This window comes from Podarcis cretensis (genome assembly GCF_951804945.1).
Source record: "Podarcis cretensis genome assembly, chromosome: 4".
NCBI lineage: Eukaryota > Metazoa > Chordata > Lepidosauria > Squamata > Lacertidae > Podarcis > Podarcis cretensis.
The window spans coordinates 103,966,194-103,986,988 of NC_137173.1; the positions used below are offsets into that span (position 1 = coordinate 103,966,194).

A 20,795-nucleotide genomic window follows, 5' to 3' on the forward strand; every position below is an offset into this window, starting at 1 on the left:
TGTGCAAAGCTAAAGAAAACTGTTTCTCTCTTTATCACTCTAAGTTTAGAGATGGCAAATGAGCACCAACAAAACCTTACAGTGTTGTCCCATCCCCCAATGGTAACATTCCTGTGCTAAGTCTCTAGACAGAATGGGATTAGGTCTGTGGAGCTGTTTGCAGAACACCTTAAGCTCACCTTCAGACCCAGTTCTCGCCCCATCTATTGTGATTTTTAAAATAGATGTGGCTCAGCTGTCGTCAACTGCAGCTTAATTTCTAGACTTACAGTCTGCCAAGCTGGTGCCAAACACATTGCTCTACTTTCCTTTAGGCCACACCAGTGAGGCTGAAGGGGGCGGGGTCCTGTCTGGGCAGCTCAGGACCTCCAGACACACTGCCCAGGCTTGTGCCCCAGGGATGTCACCTCGGTGCTGCTAACCCAGACGCACTTCATTGCCTCTTGAGACAGACTGATGCCAACAACAAAGGCCCTTACAGTTTCATAGGCTAGGGGAACCACTTCCATTGGATGGGCCAGATCAAAATGCAGCCCTCCACATTTGACAGGTGGGTGGGGCTGTCCAACTATCAATCAACTTTTATAAGGCAGCTATGGTTGTACTCTAAAGAAGCAGGGTGGCATTCAATGCCAAATGTAAACTGCAGCTAGGGCTGCAACAAAACAACTGAGAACCACCCTAAGGCTTCTGGTTGTTCCTTTGCCACCATGACTTTAGCTGTTCCATTCCTGATGCACTGTAAGCAGATGAGTAGCAGGCAACTATGGCTATTGAACGTGGCCTGGTGGGTCTAATTTGGGCATTCAGCTGAGGTTCCTCACTGCCAACTGTAGGTCCTGGAAGTTCTCTCAAATCGCAGAAATAGAAACTCACCAGGAAATGATAAAAAGCATAGTAAATATTCTACTTTCTCCCAAAAATTTATCTTTCATTCTCTCCACCCGCCCACCCAAATGGGAGAGGAAACATTTCGTTCCTCTGTGACACTGAAGTTGATGGAAATTTTACTTTTCTAAGTATCTGAAATCCTGCTTATTCCTATAATTTACCAAAGTCTGCCTGCTTACAAAATACCGGTTTGGCAGAATTCAAAGACTATTCAGTGCAAAAATCCAGATTGTTGGTTCCATAGTTTGCACTTAATTTTTGATAATCGTCCTGTCATGTCCTCTTCCAGCCTTCCCCTAAGCCTCTATTTCAGATGCAGCAATAAAAAAAAGGGTTGTATCTTATAATGTTGTCCCACTAACCTCTCCTGTCCCGAAATGTCTTCCCTTCCCTCCACAGTTTGTTCTGAGGGTTCTGCCAACATTCTACAGCAGATGGGAGAGACACAAGAAGCCAAGTCCCATTGTGCAGGCTAACATCCTTGCACTAATGGGATGTCTTAGCTGAATATAACACAGTACTTTGTTGTTTTACCACCACTGATGTGGTTTTAATGCATCTCTGCTCCAGTTACGTTCAGAAGGCCATTTAACACATCACCTAAGAGCACACATAGGGATTTCCATCAAGTGGAAATTAAACAAAAAGCCACAGCCAATCACATATTTCTGACAAGTGTAGCTATATATCTTCACTCACAAATGTTGTTGTTGTTATTGTTTTGGCTCCACACTATACAGTTTTCAGGCATACACATAAAAAATGGTGTATCTGAGTCCCAAGGACTCCTTCCACTATGAAAGAAGTGCATGATCAGTCTATGGAGTGGGGTGGGGTCCATGGGGTGGAGCATCTCCAGCCTGAGGCTTAACTGGGTCCAAGCCATGACCAAACCATGCCCATAAACTCTGCACCTGGCATCACATATGACATCAGGTGTGGGGCAGATAAAGACATGGCTGCACTGCCAATCAGATGATCATCAGGGGTTACAAAGCACTGGGTGTAGAACTCTGCCATCCATGATAATCTGATGATTATCTGCACAAGCAAAAATAAGTCACTGTATGTCATTGTGATAAACTTGGTCCATGGGGTCTATATGGATTCAGCCCACTGGCCAGATCTAGTTCCCCACCTCTGTGGCAGACCAACAGATGGATTGCAGCCATACTGATCTCTTTCAGAAGGCTGTGCGAGTGATTACTGCTTCCATTCAGCTATTCACTTCAAAGTTATAAATGCTAAGATGTACAAGCAGCACTTTACAAGGCATAACACAAGTACTGGCCCATATAAAACTAATGCACTGATGTCACATAATCCATAAAGTCATCCCTGAATGGCACAGTAGTTCATCTGACTTCATCAAACCAGATGATTTCACCAATAACTGCTGCTTATCATTTGTGATTATTGCTATTAAGACTTCTGAAAAGACAGATAATCCTATTTTAATTATCTGAAGCCTTTCCACAAATTGTGTGAGTTACAGCACATGGATAGAAAAAGCCAGACCAAATGGCTTAACTGGAAAGAAATATGCAGTTTTCTGGAGTTTTGAGGTAAAGAAGTCTGCTTCTAATATATACAGTGTGTGTATGCATGCACGTGTGAGAAAAATGAATCCTGTCTCCAGCAGCATTGGGGAGAAGTGGGCCTCGCTCTCCCACCAAGGCTACTGGATGACATCATGATCAAGAAGAGAGACTGGCTACTGTTTACCCAATATTTTTGACTTCATGGAATATTTGACTTTAATCAAATATAGGTGGTGTGTTGACCAGCCAGCAGATCAGTATCCCAAATGAACACACATTTTTATGTCAACCGTGCCTAGTAAGTAGAAGTAGGTTTTTATTCTTCAAAAATCATATATACCCTTCTGTCACTTTGTATGGTTTGCACCCATGGCACTAGTTTCATTGCAGTCAAATCAACAGAAAACAGGTTTTTAGAACTGTTTCAAAGTCACTTTTCAGTGCTACTATGGAAACTAATTGTAAATGAAGGCAAGATTCACATTTCACTGCTAATACAGGAAGTACATTTAAATCAAAGTTTTATTGTTTATGCTAAAAGCCTTTTCCCCACACACCACTAAACTGACGTGTAGCCCTTGTTAAGAACCTTCAAGAGCAGCAGTACAGGCCCCTATAACAGCTCACTACTTATTCAATAATAAGGTTGCTAACCCAATTTGAGTTCATGGAGAGTGATTTTGACGTGTGTGTGTGTGTACGATTCAAAACACAACACAAAGGTTGGGCACTGTGTTCCTGGTAACCAGCACACAGCAACTGCATATGAACTGTTTTCTAATGTTTCACTTTCTTCCTATTACAAATAGGAGCCTTACAGATGATCATCTTACCACACATAATCTTCACCTTGTGGGTAGCAAAATTCTCCTTACCCCTCTCTAGTGTAACACAGATGGTCCAGATACCCTGATAAGAGAAGTCACTCTCAGATGGGTCACCTCTGTGGGATGGACACAGAAGCACTTATCCTCATATACACAAAGTACAGCTTTGCTCATGTGGACAAGGATATGTTCCCTTACCTAGAGCATTCCTGCCAATTCACTGTCTTATTTTACTGGTGGTTGCCAACATACTACCAATAAGCTAAAACTAAAGTGTGTGAATTTGGAAAGAGACTTCAGATATGCAGTAGTATTACTTAATGTTCAGATTTCTGTAATGACTAAAAGGCTGACAGAACATAACTAACTTCCAAATGTTTGGTGTATTTGTTCTAAGGCACACGCAGCTCATCAGGCCTAACCAGTGCCTCCTGTGAAGTTTGTGTGCAACCTAAAATATGCTTGAGAATCCTCTGCAATGCACAAGAGCGCCTTGGCAGGCATGTTGAAGTGAAGTGTTCTCTGAAGATGAAAAGTTTCAAAATTGCTGACTGATGCAAGAGGTACTTGTTTGAAAAGATGTGCTCCATTATTGAAGCACTGTCACTTGAAAGTACCTCATTATTTCTGTTGGGCTACTGTAGGGTTAAGAGTACTCTTAGACAGCAACCATAAACAGCTATATTATAACCAGATGCTTAAGTTCTACTTCCAGAAATAAAGCCAAATGCTAGAGATTACTGAGAAGCACACGGACGTATGAGAGTAAGAAGAAAAACTAGTACTGATAATGAAATTAGATGCTGACAAGTGCATAATCATTTGTAACCAATGTATTCCTGAAATCTGAGAAAAACATAACACTTTAGGTTTAAGTTATCTTGTGTTTATTTTACATTTCTACAGAACAGACTTAATTTAGCCTGAAGTCTCTGAACAATGCATGCTTTTCAAATTTATTTTAAATGTTGCAAAAGAAAAAGTTTATTGTTGTGATGGCATTTAATTTTGGGCTCCTTTTTGCAAACATATACCTTTATTTTGTGATCACTGCTACATTTAGCACAACAGTGGATTGCATATATAAGGGTACATATCTATAGCCAAGTTCAACGTTCAAACAATACTTGAGCGATGGAAAGTGCAAGCTTCTTCATCTACATTTTCTATTGAAAGACCTGTATGTCTGCTTGAAAAGAACTCATTCAAAATCTCACATTTATTGCTTTAGGAAATATACAGAATTCATATAGCCCTTTCTTTTACTTTTAATATAACTGAAATGCATTTATTACAGTAACATTCTTTCCCTGTATTCCTTATCACTGTATGCTATTTTTCTTCTGCCAGGACTCAAACGATATTGTGAAGAGCTTAAGAGTTAGAACCATATCAGGATCAAACCTTTAAAAGACTATCCATTTTTGTTTATTTTCAACAAAATGGAAATTACTCAATTCCATGGTAAGGAAGCAAAAATAAAAAAATGCCATTTCTAAGTACACCTCCAGCTGCAGGATCCAAACAAAGCAAGGGACAGCTCTCCTACTGGCCACTGTTTGGAGACTAGGCTGGATGCCTTCTGCAACCAGAGCATCATTTACATGCACTCTCCAAATCGACCAAATCCTAAGGGTGCATTATTTATGTTGCTTTGTTGTCAATTTAAGTGTGTGTGTTATGAGTATCTTCATTATGTAAAATTTGAGGCAAGACCATTAGAAAAGGCCACCGCCGGGTGTGGGTGGGTGTGGCACACACACCTGTCCTTCAACAGACTGCCTCCAACTCACTGAGCCTCTTCCTCTCTCTTTTCTCTGTCCTTGTATTTTCACCTGCTACTTGCAGCTGCTGCTGCTATTTCAGGCCTGCCTACCAGTTTTCCTCCTGATGCTAGAGACTGTGCATGGCCATAGTATCATGATGAAGCACACTGCCTGGAACTGGTATGTCTGCAGCCACCACAAGCAACAAAAGCCCAGTGATGTCCCTCAGATCAGGCAACAGGCTGACCAAGCCCATAATCAGACGGACACTGAACTAGCATAACTCATCTTTAGCAATGCATCAATACAAATGAGAGCTTTGGGTGGGTTCTCTTATTTCATCCTGAAATGACCCAAATTCTTTGCTGGATATCCACAGGACATCTGAAAACTAAACAGATTCTGAATGATGAGTGTGCTGGGTCTCTAGGCCAGGAAACAGGTATGACAAAAGTTGGGTTTTGCAGTGGCTGCCACAATATGGCCTGCAGCGTTCTTTGCTGCCTCCAACTGAGGCTCTGAATGTTGCACAGGACCAAGATGCTAGAAACCATGAGATGCATAATGCTCCTGGGTCCTATCTCGAGATCCTGCAGAGATGTGTGACAGCATTGATGGCTTCTAAACCTACTTCAATGTCGTCTGGAAATCTGGGAGTTGTGCAAGAAGAACTGCATGGGGACCCACAACAGGGACTGTGACAGTACATGATACATTTCAGATTGGGCTGGATGCCAGAGAATCTGAGAGCTAATCTGATAGGACGGAAAAGAGCAGGAGACTCTAGACATCAGTTGACTGTCCCCATCCTGAATTACAGAACAAACCTCTTTGCTAGAAGAAGCTAGTACTAAGAGAAGCTTGTATGGAAAGAAAAACAAGGTCCTCCACTTTACATAATATGTTTGCAGCTATATGAAAGAGAATAAAATGTGAGGAATTATCAGCAGCATGAAAAAATGTAGCACGAGTTCTGGTAATTACTACTTGAACTGCTATGTTAAGTCATAAAATTTATAAAAAACCATAATGGATTTTTAATTTTCCTACTGGGTTGTCAAAAGAAACTCAGAAAGAGAGCACAGAAAGGACTGAAAATGTAAAAGCCAATTCAAGCATTCACTCTTCTGTGTACCATTAACAGGATAGTTATAAAGTGTCATCATAGCCAATTATACAGACAGTCTTAGTAAAATGGAGTTCAAAGCAGTGGGTGGTAACCAATGCTGTACTCATGCATGGATGCTTCTCTAGGATCGGGAGTGGGGAGCAGTGTGAATGGGAAATTGAGAATTAATTGAGTGGGAGGCAGTTTGGGCTTCACTGGATACAACCCAATTGTTCTTAAATAAACGTGCACTAAACAAAAGGGTTTCTTAAACTCTAGTTTTACCTAAATAGAGCTTTCCATGAACATGTTGTATAAGACCTTTTAGAATGGCATATTTTATGAAGCACTTTAGGTCTTTATGGTTATTGTACCTATCTAATATACTTAAGTAGCATTTGTCAAAATAATGAGCACAATTAAAACAATGGTGGAAGCAGCTCTAATTTTACCTGTACATACAGATAGATTAAAAAACCCTTTAGAATTTAAGACTTATGAATTCATCATCTCCTAAACTAAAACAGAACCATATGGAAGCTGTCAGTAAGAACCCTTAATTTGACAGAGCAAATTTAAAAAGCATCCTGTTAATTTTTCATATAAATATTATTTTGCTAGTGACTCGAGAATATTGCCCGAACAATTTACATTTTATTACATGAGTGTAAGACCACATGCAGATTCTTTAAGGCATTGTTATGGATGGATATGTAATAAAGAAGGTCTTAAACCAGTTCTAGAATTCTCTTCTTCAGGCTTTTACTTCAAACTCTCTGAACGATTACCAGTCATCTGTTTATGGCTTCATTGTTCGTATGAACTATGCACTTTATCTCTTTGTATACAATTTATTATCACGTACCCAGGTGTCAGCTTGAATGGGTCTGATGTTGCTTAGTAACACCTCTTCATAGTTTCCATAATCACAGAACTTAACAACTGCAGTTGTCCCAGAGGAATGAAGAGCTTCAATTTCTGCTCGATAAAACTGGAAAAGACATTTAAAACAGAAGTTCACATATTTTAGTTGCAAAAGCAACAATATATTCACAAACCATGTAATAAAAACCAATCTGTAATAGGATTAGGAAAAATGTATAAGAAACAGCCGATAGTAACTTTATCCATTTTCTTTTAAAACATTCCTAGTGAAAGATTTAAATTTGCAATTTAATCAACAAATACTTTAGCTGATTAAATGATAGGGGACAATTTAATCAGTGAGGTGTGAGTTGGCAAACTGCATTACATACTACAAAATAATAATTAAAAATTAAAAGATGACAAATCACCCTAAAAATGAATGGTTGATTTTATCAGTTGTAAATATTCTTTCATATCCTTGATTCTTAAAAAGGCATCTGCAGTTCAAGTTTAAAGGTTTTACTAAATATGCAAATATAATCTATTGTTTAAAAATTAAAATATCTTTAAATTGCTCAAGTGCCTTACATTTTATACACTTTGTACAGAGGGAAAAGCAAGGCTGCACATCTGTCTCTTCATGATCACTTACAGTGGTGCCTCGCAAGACGAAAAGAATCCATTCCGCGATTCTCTTCGTCTAGTGGTTTTTTCGTCTTGCGAAGCAAGCCCATTGACGGCTTAGCGGATTAGCGCTATTAGCGGATTAGCGGCTTATCGGATAAGCGGCTTAGAAAAGGGGGGGGAAGGGGGGAAAACCGCAGGAACTCGCAAGACATTTTCGTCTTGCGAAGCAAGCCCATAGGAAATTCGGTTTGCGAAGCACCTCCAAAACGGAAAACTCTTTCGTCTAGCGAGTTTTCCGTCTTGCGAGGCATTCGTCTTGCAGGGCACCACTGTATTCAGAGAAAACTCACTCTTAAGGAGTCCCACTTTCTGTGTCACACCTATTACCCAGGATTACTTCAAGCCTACTGCTTTTAAGGAAATATCCTCTGAACACCCATTACTACAGATATGACAAAAAAAATCTTAGTTCCACACAACCCAACAGAGTGCCACCAAGGACAGGAAGCCAGGATGAAAAAACTTTACAAACCCAGGAAGCAAACTATTTACTATTCTTATTTATTATAGTTTATTAAATTTGTATACAGCCCATATATCTCAGGGTGGTTCACAACACAAAACCACAATATAAAAAACACAAAATACATAATAAACAGGGATATTTTATCAACGTCCCTTTCCCCAAAACAACAGCCAATGTTTGACAGTACAAAGATGCCTCTTGCGCGTAAAACAGAAGCAACAGAATTTGACTTGATTTGAGTAGGGCATACCTTGTTATCTTCCCAGTAAAGGGCGAAACATTCATCCCCTGGTTGCCAGCTTTTCCCATACTCTCTTGAAGTAGATGGTTCCACCATTTTTTCTGGTTTGATGGGTCCAGATCTCTTTTTGGGCCCAGTATCATAATACATTTTTACATCAAATGCTGTGGCCATGGTGGGTGCAGGCAGTTTAATAGGTCCAACTCTCCTTCCTTTCTGAAAATGCTCCACATCGCCATTTGGTACAGAACTAAAACGATCAGTTCTAACAGGGTTTTGATAATCTATGTTCATACCAAAGTGCTGCTCATTTTTTAAGCCAGTTAAAGTTTCATTTGTTAGCATTAGTGTTTTCCTATCATAGAAATTGTCAGGATGGTGTATCTGGTTTTCCCTACTTCCCTGTTTCTGATTATTGTTGTCAGATGCATCTTGAGCAGCAGAATTCTCTTTCATTTCCATGGGTGATGCAACTTTTCCTTGTCTGCTTTGCACTGGGATGTCCCGCTTAAAATGAAAGTCACCAGGGTGAACAGCTGTGGGATAGGAAGTATCTTTTCGAGCATAAAGTCTATCACACCTATTTCTCTCTTCAATCCATTGTTCAGGGCCCAAAGAATTTTGTCTTTCGGAAGCTCTGGTTCTCATTAATACACTCCCCTCCATGGCGTGCCTCAAATTTTGACTGTCTCGCTGAAAACGAGGTGGCTTCTCGTTCCTTGGCTGCCTGGTGTCATTTCGAGGAACATGCCTTTGTTGACTATATACTTTTATGCCATTTTGCTCAGCATTCATTACTCTGTGCTGCCCCTGATGCTGCAGTGACATCTGTAACTTTGGTTCTACAAAAGAAAAACAACAGTTATTAGTGACACAGCTAATCAGTATCAAACAATTTTAATTCCTAAAGACAGTTTAGATATTTGACAACTGATATGTAGTTGATCATCTGGTGTATAAATAATACATGGAGTCTAAGGTCACATTGTCACTCTCAACCTATATTTATTTTAGTTATATCCTGCCTCTCAGCAAAGATTCTTGGATGCCAAAATTACACATAAAAGTCAAGAATTCACATGAAATTAAAAAGGGGGTTAAAAATAATAATAAAATAACAACAGAATAAAACTTCATAGAACATTCTCATAGAAATATTCTATAAGGTGCAATCAAGAAGCGTGTCAATAATCTATGTTAGCAAGACACGTGGGAAAGTGTTCATATGGCATTAACCTGAATAATGTTTTCACAAGCTACAAGAGTTAAACACTGGGGGATGAGCCGCCTAAAGATAAGCACTTAGAAGCTCTTGATTTCGAAGCTGTTAATAGAGCAAACTATGGCTACCGCTAACAGCAACTGCTACCAGACCATGCTTTGAAGGGTTCGTGGTTTGGGATGTTTCTTATTTTGCAGGTAACCATAGTCCGCTCAACTCAAATGTCTGGCAAATCGAGTAAGGGAGAATGAAAACAATGCATCAGAGGAAAGTATTTCATGGAATGACCACAACCTCTGAACCACGGAATGGCTGTAACTTCTTAACTCCATCAAGGAGAAAGGAAAGGGCCACAAGCCTAAAAGTAGTTTAAATCCAGGGGGCTGAGGGGTGAAATGGCCAGGAAAGAGACTATAAACAATTCACAGGCTTCATCTTGTGCAGGTCTAGCTTAAATAGTAAGCGAAGCAAACCCCATCTGTTGAGCAGAGAGTATAAAAGCAGAAGTCATAAACTTTTGCTTCTTTGTTGTGTCAAACACTTGCTTTAAATGAAAAGAATTCATATATTGGTGCACCTGGTAAGATAAAAAGGTAAAAGGACCCCTGACCGTTAGGTCCAGTCGCAGACAACTCTGGGGTTGCAGCGCTCATCTCGCTGTACTGACTGAGGGAGCCGGCGTACAGCTTCCAGGTCATGACTAAGCCGCTTCTGGCGAACCAGAGCAGCGCATGGAAACGCCGTTTACTTTCCGCCGGAGCGGTCCCTATTTATCTACTTGCACTCTGACGTGCTTTCGAACTGCTAGGTTGACAGGAGCAGGGACCGAGCAACGGGAGCTCACCCCGTCATGGGGATTCGAACTGCTGACCTTCTGATAAATCTGAAGGTGCATGCTTTGCTTTGAATAATATTAGATTTCCCCCCCCCCCTTCTCAAATCAATTGTTTATATTGCTTAATTAATTCTGTCTGAAATTTTGCTGGAATTCTTGAGTGTACAAGGTATCTAATTTGGTTGATCTCCCTAGCAAATTTTACTAATTTTAGGCTGAACACAGACAAAAAACATTCATTAGAACTGTTGCAGTCAGAGTCCACCTTGAGACAGGTAAGTCAGTGGACTGGTGTAATTTTGCTACCCTGTCACTTCAGACTATTTGTATTTGACAGTAATTTTGGACTTTGAAAGACACAATCCATTAAAAAAGCATTGATTTTATTAACCATCACAGCAGATGTTTCCAACCCAATGAATTTCTGTAGCTTTCTGCAAAGGGAAAGAGGTTAGTCTGGCATGATTATTTCAAGGTCACAGATTTATGGGAACCTAAGTGAATAAAATGATTGACTGACAACTTAAAAGGGAAATACTTGTCATCTTAAAACTACCTAGTATAAGACAAAAGCTTTCCTGTCATGCAATTAAGGCAAAGACTGAACCATTTTCCAAGCTATTTTCCCCAATTTCATTTTACCATAATAGCTGAAGAGATGTCTAGCTGTGTGACAAAACAGCATGTCCTGCTCTTAAGTGTCAAATTAGGTTTGTTACTACTGTCCAGCAAAAGCATATATGCCATTTGAGAGTTTGGGCTAATGGCTCACTGGAGAAGAAGAATACAAGAGGAAATGGTGGGCTGGGGTTGGAGTTCCTGTCAGTTTCCTTTATGCTACGAAAATGAACTGCCGATAAGCTTCTAGGAGTGTTGGACCTGAGGCGAGCCCCATAATTGTGCAGCAATCCCCAAGTTCTTAGCTTAAAGCAGAGATGGGGAACTCAAAACCATCATCCGAGGTCACTAGTCATGCTGGCTGGGACAGAAGGGAGTTGGAGTCCCACATCATCTGGAGGGCCACAAGGTCCCACCATCCCTGGATTAAAGTTCTCTGCAAAATTTCCTGCAGAAGACAATTCTGTTTTTGCACCAGGTCAGTGTTGTTGCTGCTTATTAAATTTGTATACTGTCCTTCATTTATAGATCTCAGGGTGGTTCACATGTGTTGAAACCATTTGGAACTAAGCTTCCCATTTTAGACGGGGGCGGGCGGGGGGAGTGTGTATCTGAAGGAGGAAAAAGCTGAGTCTTCCCATTAGCAAGATTTCCATCTAGCTATACAAGACATTGCTAAGGATGTCAGGTATTGCCAACAACAAATCACAGAAACTGGGAGTAACAAAACTCAACCACAGCTCGGAGCTTCATAAATTGTGTTTTACACAACAACAAGCTTATTTCCAGGAAGGGTGCCTCAAGTAGCTGCTGAAACAACTATCTCTTTGTAAAATTTGAAAGTGGTTCCAAAACAAGCAAAATCTCCTTTTACGTGTAGTCTAAATACTTCAAAATACTCCAAGTTAAACTACTTTTAAAAGGAAACCTTTCATTAAATAAAATGCTAAAGAATACGTAAAGCTTCTTCACATGCAAATAATGCAGTTCTTTTAAAAAATAATTTCTAGATGGTGCACAGGTTCTCCTCCCCCCTTAAAGTGTTTAAAACTGTAACTTCAGACACCTTTCCTTAATGGATTCAACAATGGATTCAGAATGTCCAGTCAAGAGATCAACAATATAGTGCATAAGATGCTCGGAATAAAACTTGTGCTGTTGTTTTTTAACTTAAAGGAAGAAATAGCTCTTAGCCCTTTGGTCTTCCAATTGCACACTACATACCAAACTTCCTCTGTTTATCCCACTATCTGGAACTATGCAACTATCAGATATTGGAGTATAATTTCTAATGCAAAATATCACACCCCTATTACACCAGTAACATCCCTCACAGTAGCTTCAAGGTTAATGCCACGTTTACCATTTCACTTCATACAAAATAGTTGGGGAGCCAACATATTAACCATATGAACTGACCTGGACCCTGCAATCCTCATCTGAGGCCCTTGGTCCTGTGACTCCTCCTCAAGAGGTCCAGAGAGTGTCAACACGAGAACGGGCCTTTTCTGCAGTGGCTCCCACTTGTGGAATGCTCACCTTCATTACATATATTTAAGCACCAGGCAAAACTGTTTCTCTATAACTAGACTTTTGGCTGGTTAACATTCTTTAGTCTTTTAAACCGAGGGCGGGCGGAATACTTGTTTCTTACTATGGTATGTATTTTTGTGTTTTTATGTTGTAAACCGCCCTGTGATTTTCGGACGAAGGGTGGTACAGAAATTTAAGAAATAATAATATACAGACATTTCAGAACAACTTCAAGCTGCATATTCTCACACTGGAAAATCTCAATATTATCTGACAGCATTAAAGAAAAATTGAAAACACAAAGCAAAGGAACACAACAACATGAGCATTACAGCAACTCTCCCTACTTATAATTCCCAGCAACCGGAATTCAGATGCATACTGCCTCCGACAGTGCAGACAGAACATAGCCAATGTGGTTTGTAGCCATTTTTAACAAGGGAAAAATATACTACATCAATTCGTCTTACCCTTTTTTTAAAAAACAAAACCATTCTAGTGGGAGGCCATTACTACTTCTGTGGGAGGCTGGCTGGAGAGGGTATTAGGCTTTAGAGCTCAACCAAAACCATCATAGAGAAACAGACATTCTGGCACCACAGAATTAAATGAGTCCAAATGTTCTGGTATATCCTATGAGCTGAGTCCCTTTGGGCTGCCAGTAGAGTGTACTCCAGAAGAATATCCCAGAGCCTCCTAGCCCTGAACCTTGAGCCTCTACAGTAAAGCTGGAGCAAGTCCAGTCTAAAATAAAGGAAGAGCTATTGGCTAAGCAAGTTTGGGTAGACTGTACAATGCAACATTGGTGAAGTCTGAGCTATAACAAACACAGGCAAACCATACACAACCAGGCCAGAAAGACGTCTCCAAGATGACCAATATGCATTTTCTGCTTAGATCTTGGTTAATATTCTGGGCATGAGTGGGAAAGACAAGGCAGCATACCAAAGGTCCCACCAGAACTGGTCTTGGAGAAAAAAACATTCCAGTCTTTTCACTAGATGATCCAAGTATAAGGCAACTCATGGATAAGCCATTTGCTGGGATTAAAATGTTATCTGTTCAACCAGTTGCTTTTAAAGTTTCCCTCTTTGCTGCCTTGATGGATTACACCAGAGGTTCCCAAACTTATTTGGCCTACTGCCCCCTTTTCAGAAAAAAAAATACTCAGCGCCCCCCTGGAAATCCACCGTCCTTAAGTGGACAAAGAGAAATATGCAGTGACAAATTTGCATTCTTTTATGTATCTATATTTCTACCTATGTCCTACACCACAGCAAAGAAAAATGTTGTAAATAAGACACCTTGAAACTCGAAATTATAAAATTATTTATTAAAATCAACCATAGTAACATTTGCATTACATACACAAAATGAAGATAACGAAGGATAATATTAAAATAAAAATTACAAATGACATTAAAAATAGTCCTAATGAGAAGGATGAACCTAGTGCACTGCCTTCAATTTATTAATGTTCAGCTCTATGAGGTGAACTAGGCCCCAGGATTAAAAACCATGGGCTGTACCAGAGTGAAGCCGGCCAGCTCAGTCCGATCCGCCCCAGTGGTGGGGCTGGCGCCACTGCCCACCTGCCATTGGCCAAATAAGCAGGCAAGCTGCGATCTACTTCCCGAGCCTGGGTGAAGCTGAAAATGGCTCACCCAAGTCTGGGAAAACCCCTGGCCTCCAGCATGACCGCTGGAGCCAGGGGAGGTAGTGTCACTTCCACCGCCCCCTCAGCTTTATTCAACACCCACCAATTGCACCTGGATCTTTGCAGCCTCCCCAGGGGGCGGTATCACCCATTTTTGGAAACACAGGATTAGGTCTACTGTTCTGCCACTCTGAAGAACTGTGTGGCCTCTGGGTGACGTGCAAGTGAGGAGGCATGTGGGTCTGGCGTCGTTATCCTCAACATCTGTCCTCAGTGTCGCTGGCAGTGCCAATGTAGGCTGCAGACCTCACTTCAGACCCCGCTCCAGACCCAAACCTGGACATTTCATATAAAATGCAAAAATCCGCCTGGATGGGTATGCTGGCCCCCCAAAAGAGGACATCACTCTGCAGGGGCCTCAATCACCTGAATCAACATGGTATATAGATTCTATTTGCTCCAGCATTTTCTCCTACCCCGTCAATTATTACCCTAGATCAATCTTAGCCAATGGGGTGCCTTGTTTTGAACTACATTGCACACCGCCCCAGCCAGTGTGGCAATGGTCCGTATCCTGCTGCTGTCAGAGAGAGAAGGATGCCAAGAGTCAGATTTCACTTACAGGGTGATTCAGAGTGAGACCAAGGCACGGTCCAAAGTTTGGTCAACAGGAATTCCAGTTAACAGTCTAAGATCATATGCACACAGGCTCACAGCAAAAAGAGCAAATAAGTCAAGGAGATAAGCGTTCCAGCATCTTTCTATAAGGACTGAAGACTTATATGCAGGAGGTTTTCTAAGCCCCACCCTAGGCACAGCAGTTGGGACTTGTGAACTAGCCAAGGAGCTGGATCTACTCATAGGGATGATGGATCTACTCATGGTGTCGTGCAAGAAGCTGCAAACTCCCACCCTGTCCACATACCTTCTACTGCAAGAGTACCCATTTTAGACTCCAGGAAGTCAAACAGTGTGCTTGGAGCCGATGGCCTGGCATTTCCTAGTTCTTCCTCGTCTTCAGGTCGTATCCGGCCTCTGCCTTTCCCCTTCCCTAGAGACAAACCATATAACCTATTTAGTTATGGTCAAATGAACTTAGCTTGAAAAATAAAGCAATTCAAAGTATTTTAAAGTTAGGTATACAGAGAAACCTTAAAGGAATGTAGTAACTTATCAACTGGATTAGCTTCCACCAATCTTGTGTTCCCCGACGTTGTTGGGAGAACAACTGCATTACCCCTAGCCAGCATGGCAAATGCTCTGGATGTAAGGTAAGTTTTTCATGCTCTGGCAAATTCCAAATACTGTAAGCAATTAGGGTTCTAATTCTACAGGGAGCTCCCACAATTCAGCATGGGTCCATTAGAAACATTCACCCTCCAAATGAACCCTTTACCTTATGTCCACTCAAACTTATTTATCTGAGACTTTTTTTAAAAAATTAGGCATACAGCAGTCTGTAACACTATTCTTATTTGACCAAAACAGCAAGCTTGCCTTGCCTCTTCAATGCATGACAAAACTTTTAAAAGTCACTGAACCTGACCACTATAGAAGGTCCAGTGGGAATTAACTGCAAATATTACAGGAAGAATCCATGAGCTAAATGGGGTGGGGTGGGGAGCCAGAATATAAAAGAAAGTGGAAGTAATAGCCAAAAACCTTCTGTAGTATTCACGTTTTGAGGTAGAATAAGACACAGAAGCTGGTAATTGAGCACATTCTACTTTTACCACATAGCAGTGATAGTAAGGAAAGTAAGAAAAGAATAGGTAAAATTAGATATGTTATTTACAAGATCCTGCCAAAGTTAAAAAGTGTGCTGATCACAGTGATGGAGTGTTCATCTCCACTGTGGATAAGAATTAACTCCTCCCTTTCTGACCCCTCTTTCCCAGTCAGTGCTACTGTAAATAAGCATATGTGAAAAATAAACCAAGTGGAAGAAATTCCAAGAGGTTCTGTTTAAACTGCTTTTTGGCCTAATTCTACTAAAAACCAATCTGGACTCTTTGATCATCATGAGGCCCTTCTTCATGTGCCTCCTCCATGAGAGGTCCAAAGGGTGGCAAGACAAGATGAGGCCTTTTCTGCAGTGGCTCCATTTGTGGAATGTTCTCCCCAGGGAGGTCTGTTGGGCGACCTCAACATATGTCTTTAGGTGCTGGGTGAAAGTGTTCCTCTTCAACCAGGCCTTGGGCTGATTAATTTTCTATGGCTCTTTAAAAGTGTTTGTGGCAGGGTGGGGGTGCTGCTCTGTTTTTGTTCTATTTATTTTGTGCTTTTATCCTGTATTTTTACCTTGTGAACCTCCCTGAGATCTTAGGATGAAGCAGAGTATATAAATTTAATGAGGAAAAAGGAGAAGAAACTTTACCCTTAAGGTTCCTAGATACGTGCACCTCTGCACACCCCTTCCTAGTTTTCCTGCTCCTTTTCACCATTCCTCTGTATCACTCCCTTCTTCCAAACAACTTTTTCCTAGTTCCTTGTGCTAAGTCATTTCCTGGGCTCATGTGCCCCCTTTGGCCTTGCTGTCTGCCATGTTCCTCTGAAGGATCTCATCAGCTCAACCCATGGTAGCCAAAGAACATTCTAACTCTCAAGACCTTGGTGACATTAAGGCAGGTTAGACATTCGTTGAAAGAGGCTTTACAGCACCACAACTACAGAATCCCTTGGCGTGTTGTATTATAAATCCATTATGTACTGTGTTACAATAGCCTCATGCTCTACACATCAACAGCAATGTTAACTGGGAAGTAATTATAGTTGGTGGCTTCACAGAAAACCACCAGAAACCTTTGGTTGTAGTTCAGAAGTAAATTGTTCCTATTCAAATGCTTTTCTGTAAGAAGCAGCCTTTAAAGTTGTACCTCTAGGAGGTGGCCCTTGTACAGTCATTTGTTTATTGCTGTTCAGAAGGAAGTTCAATGAAGCTTCAAGGTTGTTGCTGTTATCCATAAGCGCTTGCCTTGCTGCTTCCTTGCTGAAACCCATTTCTGTTATATGTTTGAGAGCCTTTTCATCAACCTGCAATAGAAGACATGAATACATGTAAACCATGGGTACAATGTACCCCATAAAACTGTTTACTTTTAAAGCGAATATTTATATTAAATTAAAACACAAATTAGTATTTCATGAACACACAAGACAAGACACACAAGACAAGTCTGTTTTGCTAAATTAGGAGTAATTTCTTACAAAGTCATAATTTCATACAAACCACAGACAAAGGGAATATCGAAATATGCCCTTTATTTATTGCCTTTGATTAAACGTCTTTCCTGAATGATCTCCAAGGAGGGCAGGAGCAGGTAGGGGATGCCACCACCTAATTGTGATCCCTATGCCGCCCACTAATTTGAAGCTCTTCCCATTCCACTGCAGTCCATGTGCCACATTTCAGGATATGCTCACCACTCAAGGGAGTCTTTTAAGGAGGTTCAGAAAACTGCAATGGATTGGAGTAGTCAGGAAAGCCTGGGATGAATACACTTCTATCCCCACATCATTCAATACAACCTGTGTGTTCTGGGAATTGTGAACTGTTGCACTATGATGGAAACAGACCCGTCTTATATGCAGCAATCACACTGCAAGTATCACAGCCCTCTCACTGCCAAGGCTGCACACAGATCCAGCAGCTACTACCTGCCTTGAATGAATTCAAAAGAAGGCACTTTTCAGCCTGGCTGAGTGACCCAGTATCCATCTGGGTTCTTGCATTTGAAAGTGCTTTTCAACCAATTTCAAGAGGGATACACAAGCACAGGTGACCTCAAACATTTAAATTCCTCTTGAATAGCTAACCTCCACGCCAAACTGCTTTTGAAAGCTCCTTCAGTTTCAGAAGCAGTTCACAGTATAGCACAGGGAACTGCAGTTCAATATAGACACAAGGTACTAGCTTTGCACATGATACTAGCTTTGCATTTCTCTGGATCCTGGCCACAGCTTGCAAGAACAGTTCAATTTGCACACTCCTGCCACAATGACTTTTAAATAATTACTAGCAAGGCTGATGTCAAACTACAGATTTGGCAAAAGAACAACATTTTAAACCAGTTTTAGTGGGGGACAGGGGGCGGGCGGGTGTGGGGGACTCCCTGGTCCCGAATGGGGCAACTGTGCCCCTGAAGGGCCAGGTGAGCAGCCTGAGGGTCATTTTGGGCTCACAGCCATCCATGGAGGCGCAGGTCAATTCTGTGTCCAGGGTAGCTGTCTCCCAGCTCCATCTGGTATGCAGGCTGAGACCCTACCTGCCTGCAGACTGTCTCACCAGAGTGGCACATGCTCTGGTAATCTCCCACTTGGACTACTGCAATGCGCTCTACGTGGGGCTACCTTTGAAGGTGACCCGGAAACTACAACTAATCCAGAATGCGGCAACTAGACTGGTGACTGGGAGCGGCCGCCAAGACCATATGACACCAGTCTTGAAAGACCTACATTGGCTCCCAGTACGTTTCCAAGCACAATTCAAAGTGTTGGTGCTGACCTTTAAAGCCCTAAATGGCCTCAGCCCAGTATACCTGAAGGAGCGTCTCCACCCCCATTGTTCAGCCTGGACACTGAGGTCCAGCAACGAGGGTCTTTTGGCGCTTTCGTCACTGCAAGAAGTGAGGTTACAGGGAACCAGGCAGAGGGCCTTCTCAGTAGTGGCACCTGCCCTGTGGAACACTCTCCCATCAAATGTCAAAGAAATAAACAACTATATGACATTTAGAAGCCATCTGAAGGCAGCCCTGTTTAGGGAAATTTTAATGATTGGTGTTTTAATGTATTTTTAATCTTTTGTTAGAAGCCGCCCAGATGAGCGAGGTAGAAATAGATGATGATGATGATTGTTGTTGTTGATGATGATGTCATTAAAATCCAGCAATATTTTCATAGTTGAAAAGCTCAACATCCATCTGTTTGGGGGAGAAATCTGGATTATAAGAAACATATCTGCAAAGACGTTACCTTTCAGCCATGACAATTGGTTTTCAATTTTCTTGCAATTTAACATTTTACTTTAATCAAATATTGAGTTAGGCTGCAATCCTAACTGAAGTACCCTTCAGTAAGCAATTCCTATAACACATAGGAATTGTACTGGTAGTCAAGATGTCTGCATACCTTGCACAAAAACATCCCCTCACCTCCCCCTGAACATCCTTCATATAAAATACTGATGTTTGAAGGCTTGCTGAGATTCCAGCCTTACCAGTTCTCGATAGACACCTTCATTTTTCCCCTCAGGCTTGATCTTCTCTTTTTGGAACACTTCCCTGATTCGATTCCCTCCTGTACTCACACTGAGATTGCTTCTAGTACTGCCACCTCCTCCAAACGTTTTAGTCTTTAGAGAAGAGATAAGGAAAATAATGTTTCAGTACCACCAGTACTAACTTTCTTTATATAACCACTATGGAAAGCCAGTCTGAAGATACTCATTTTTAGCATTCCTGCAAACAAAATTTTGATTTCTAGCTTCACTTCTGGTCTCTCTAGAAATCACAAAATACTGTAAAAAGGTTTTAACAAGCATAATTGGGGATTATTATTACTATCAAATTTATCACCCAACCTTCACAAACAGCTCCCAGGGTAGGTTACAATTTAAAACTCAGAATAAGAAACATGTAAAACAGATTATAGTTACAAGAACAGAGTGGGCTATGAAAACACACATTTCAGGTGTCAAAGGCAAAGAGGTGCAAAAGCACAGAATGAAGAAGCCAGACACACCTCTGTGGGGAGAGAATCCCACAACTTATATAAAAAACAACTTAAATCAGAAATTGGAAGGAAGAATATTTCATCACCGATACATTATAGAGATTACACAGGCAGTAAGGTTAGGCTTTTAGTTTAAGGGACCTTTTACATTACTAAAACTGCTTGCTTTTATACGTAACAAAATGTTTTGGTTCCAAAACATTCTATGTATGAAATAAAGCAGTCAAAACATTTACCCTAAGTCTGACATATTTATGTGATTCAATATACATATTCATTTTAATCCTTGGCTAGTGTGATATCTGAACAATCTACTCCCCCTGTATTTCTGGTCTTTCCAAAACAAGCAAGCAAACAAACAAACACCTGGGTACTGAGATAAGTTACACTGAAACATATGTTTCCAATATCTATCCATCTATCCATCTATCTATCTATCTATCTATCTATCTATCATCTTTCTTTCTTTCATTCATTCATTCATTCATTCATTCATTCATACAGTGGTACTTCGGGTTACAGACACTTCAGGTTACAGATGCATTGGGTTACAGACTAACCCAATGCATCTGTAACCTGAAGTGTCTGTAACCCGAAGTACCACTGTTACAGACTAACCCAGAAATAGTACCTCGGGTTAAGAACTTTGCTTCAGGATGAGAACACAAATCGTGTGGCAGCAGCGGGTGGCTCCATTAGCTAAAGTGGTACCTCAGGTTAAGAACAGTTTCAGGTTAAGAATGGACCTCCAGAATGAATTACGTTCTTAACCTGAGGTATCACTGTACTCAAGTTTTCTAATTAGC

General features: G+C 41.0%; 1 protein-coding gene across 5 annotated transcripts in view; it reads right to left on the reverse strand.

The window, feature by feature from the left end:
* Positions 1–20,795, reverse strand: part of TDRD3 (tudor domain containing 3) — a 62,336-nt gene that overhangs the window by 15,057 nt on the left and 26,484 nt on the right. For all 5 annotated transcript variants that reach the window (XM_079972620.1, XM_079972621.1, XM_079972622.1 and 2 more), the window contains exons 8-12: positions 19,475–19,609; positions 17,136–17,292; positions 15,185–15,310; positions 8,404–9,236; positions 6,999–7,124 (exon numbers count right to left, since the gene is read on the reverse strand). In XM_079972620.1, coding sequence (XP_079828746.1) covers positions 6,999–7,124; positions 8,404–9,236; positions 15,185–15,310; positions 17,136–17,292; positions 19,475–19,609 — 1,377 coding nt within the window. The remainder of the gene's footprint in view (positions 1–6,998; positions 7,125–8,403; positions 9,237–15,184; positions 15,311–17,135; positions 17,293–19,474; positions 19,610–20,795) is intronic.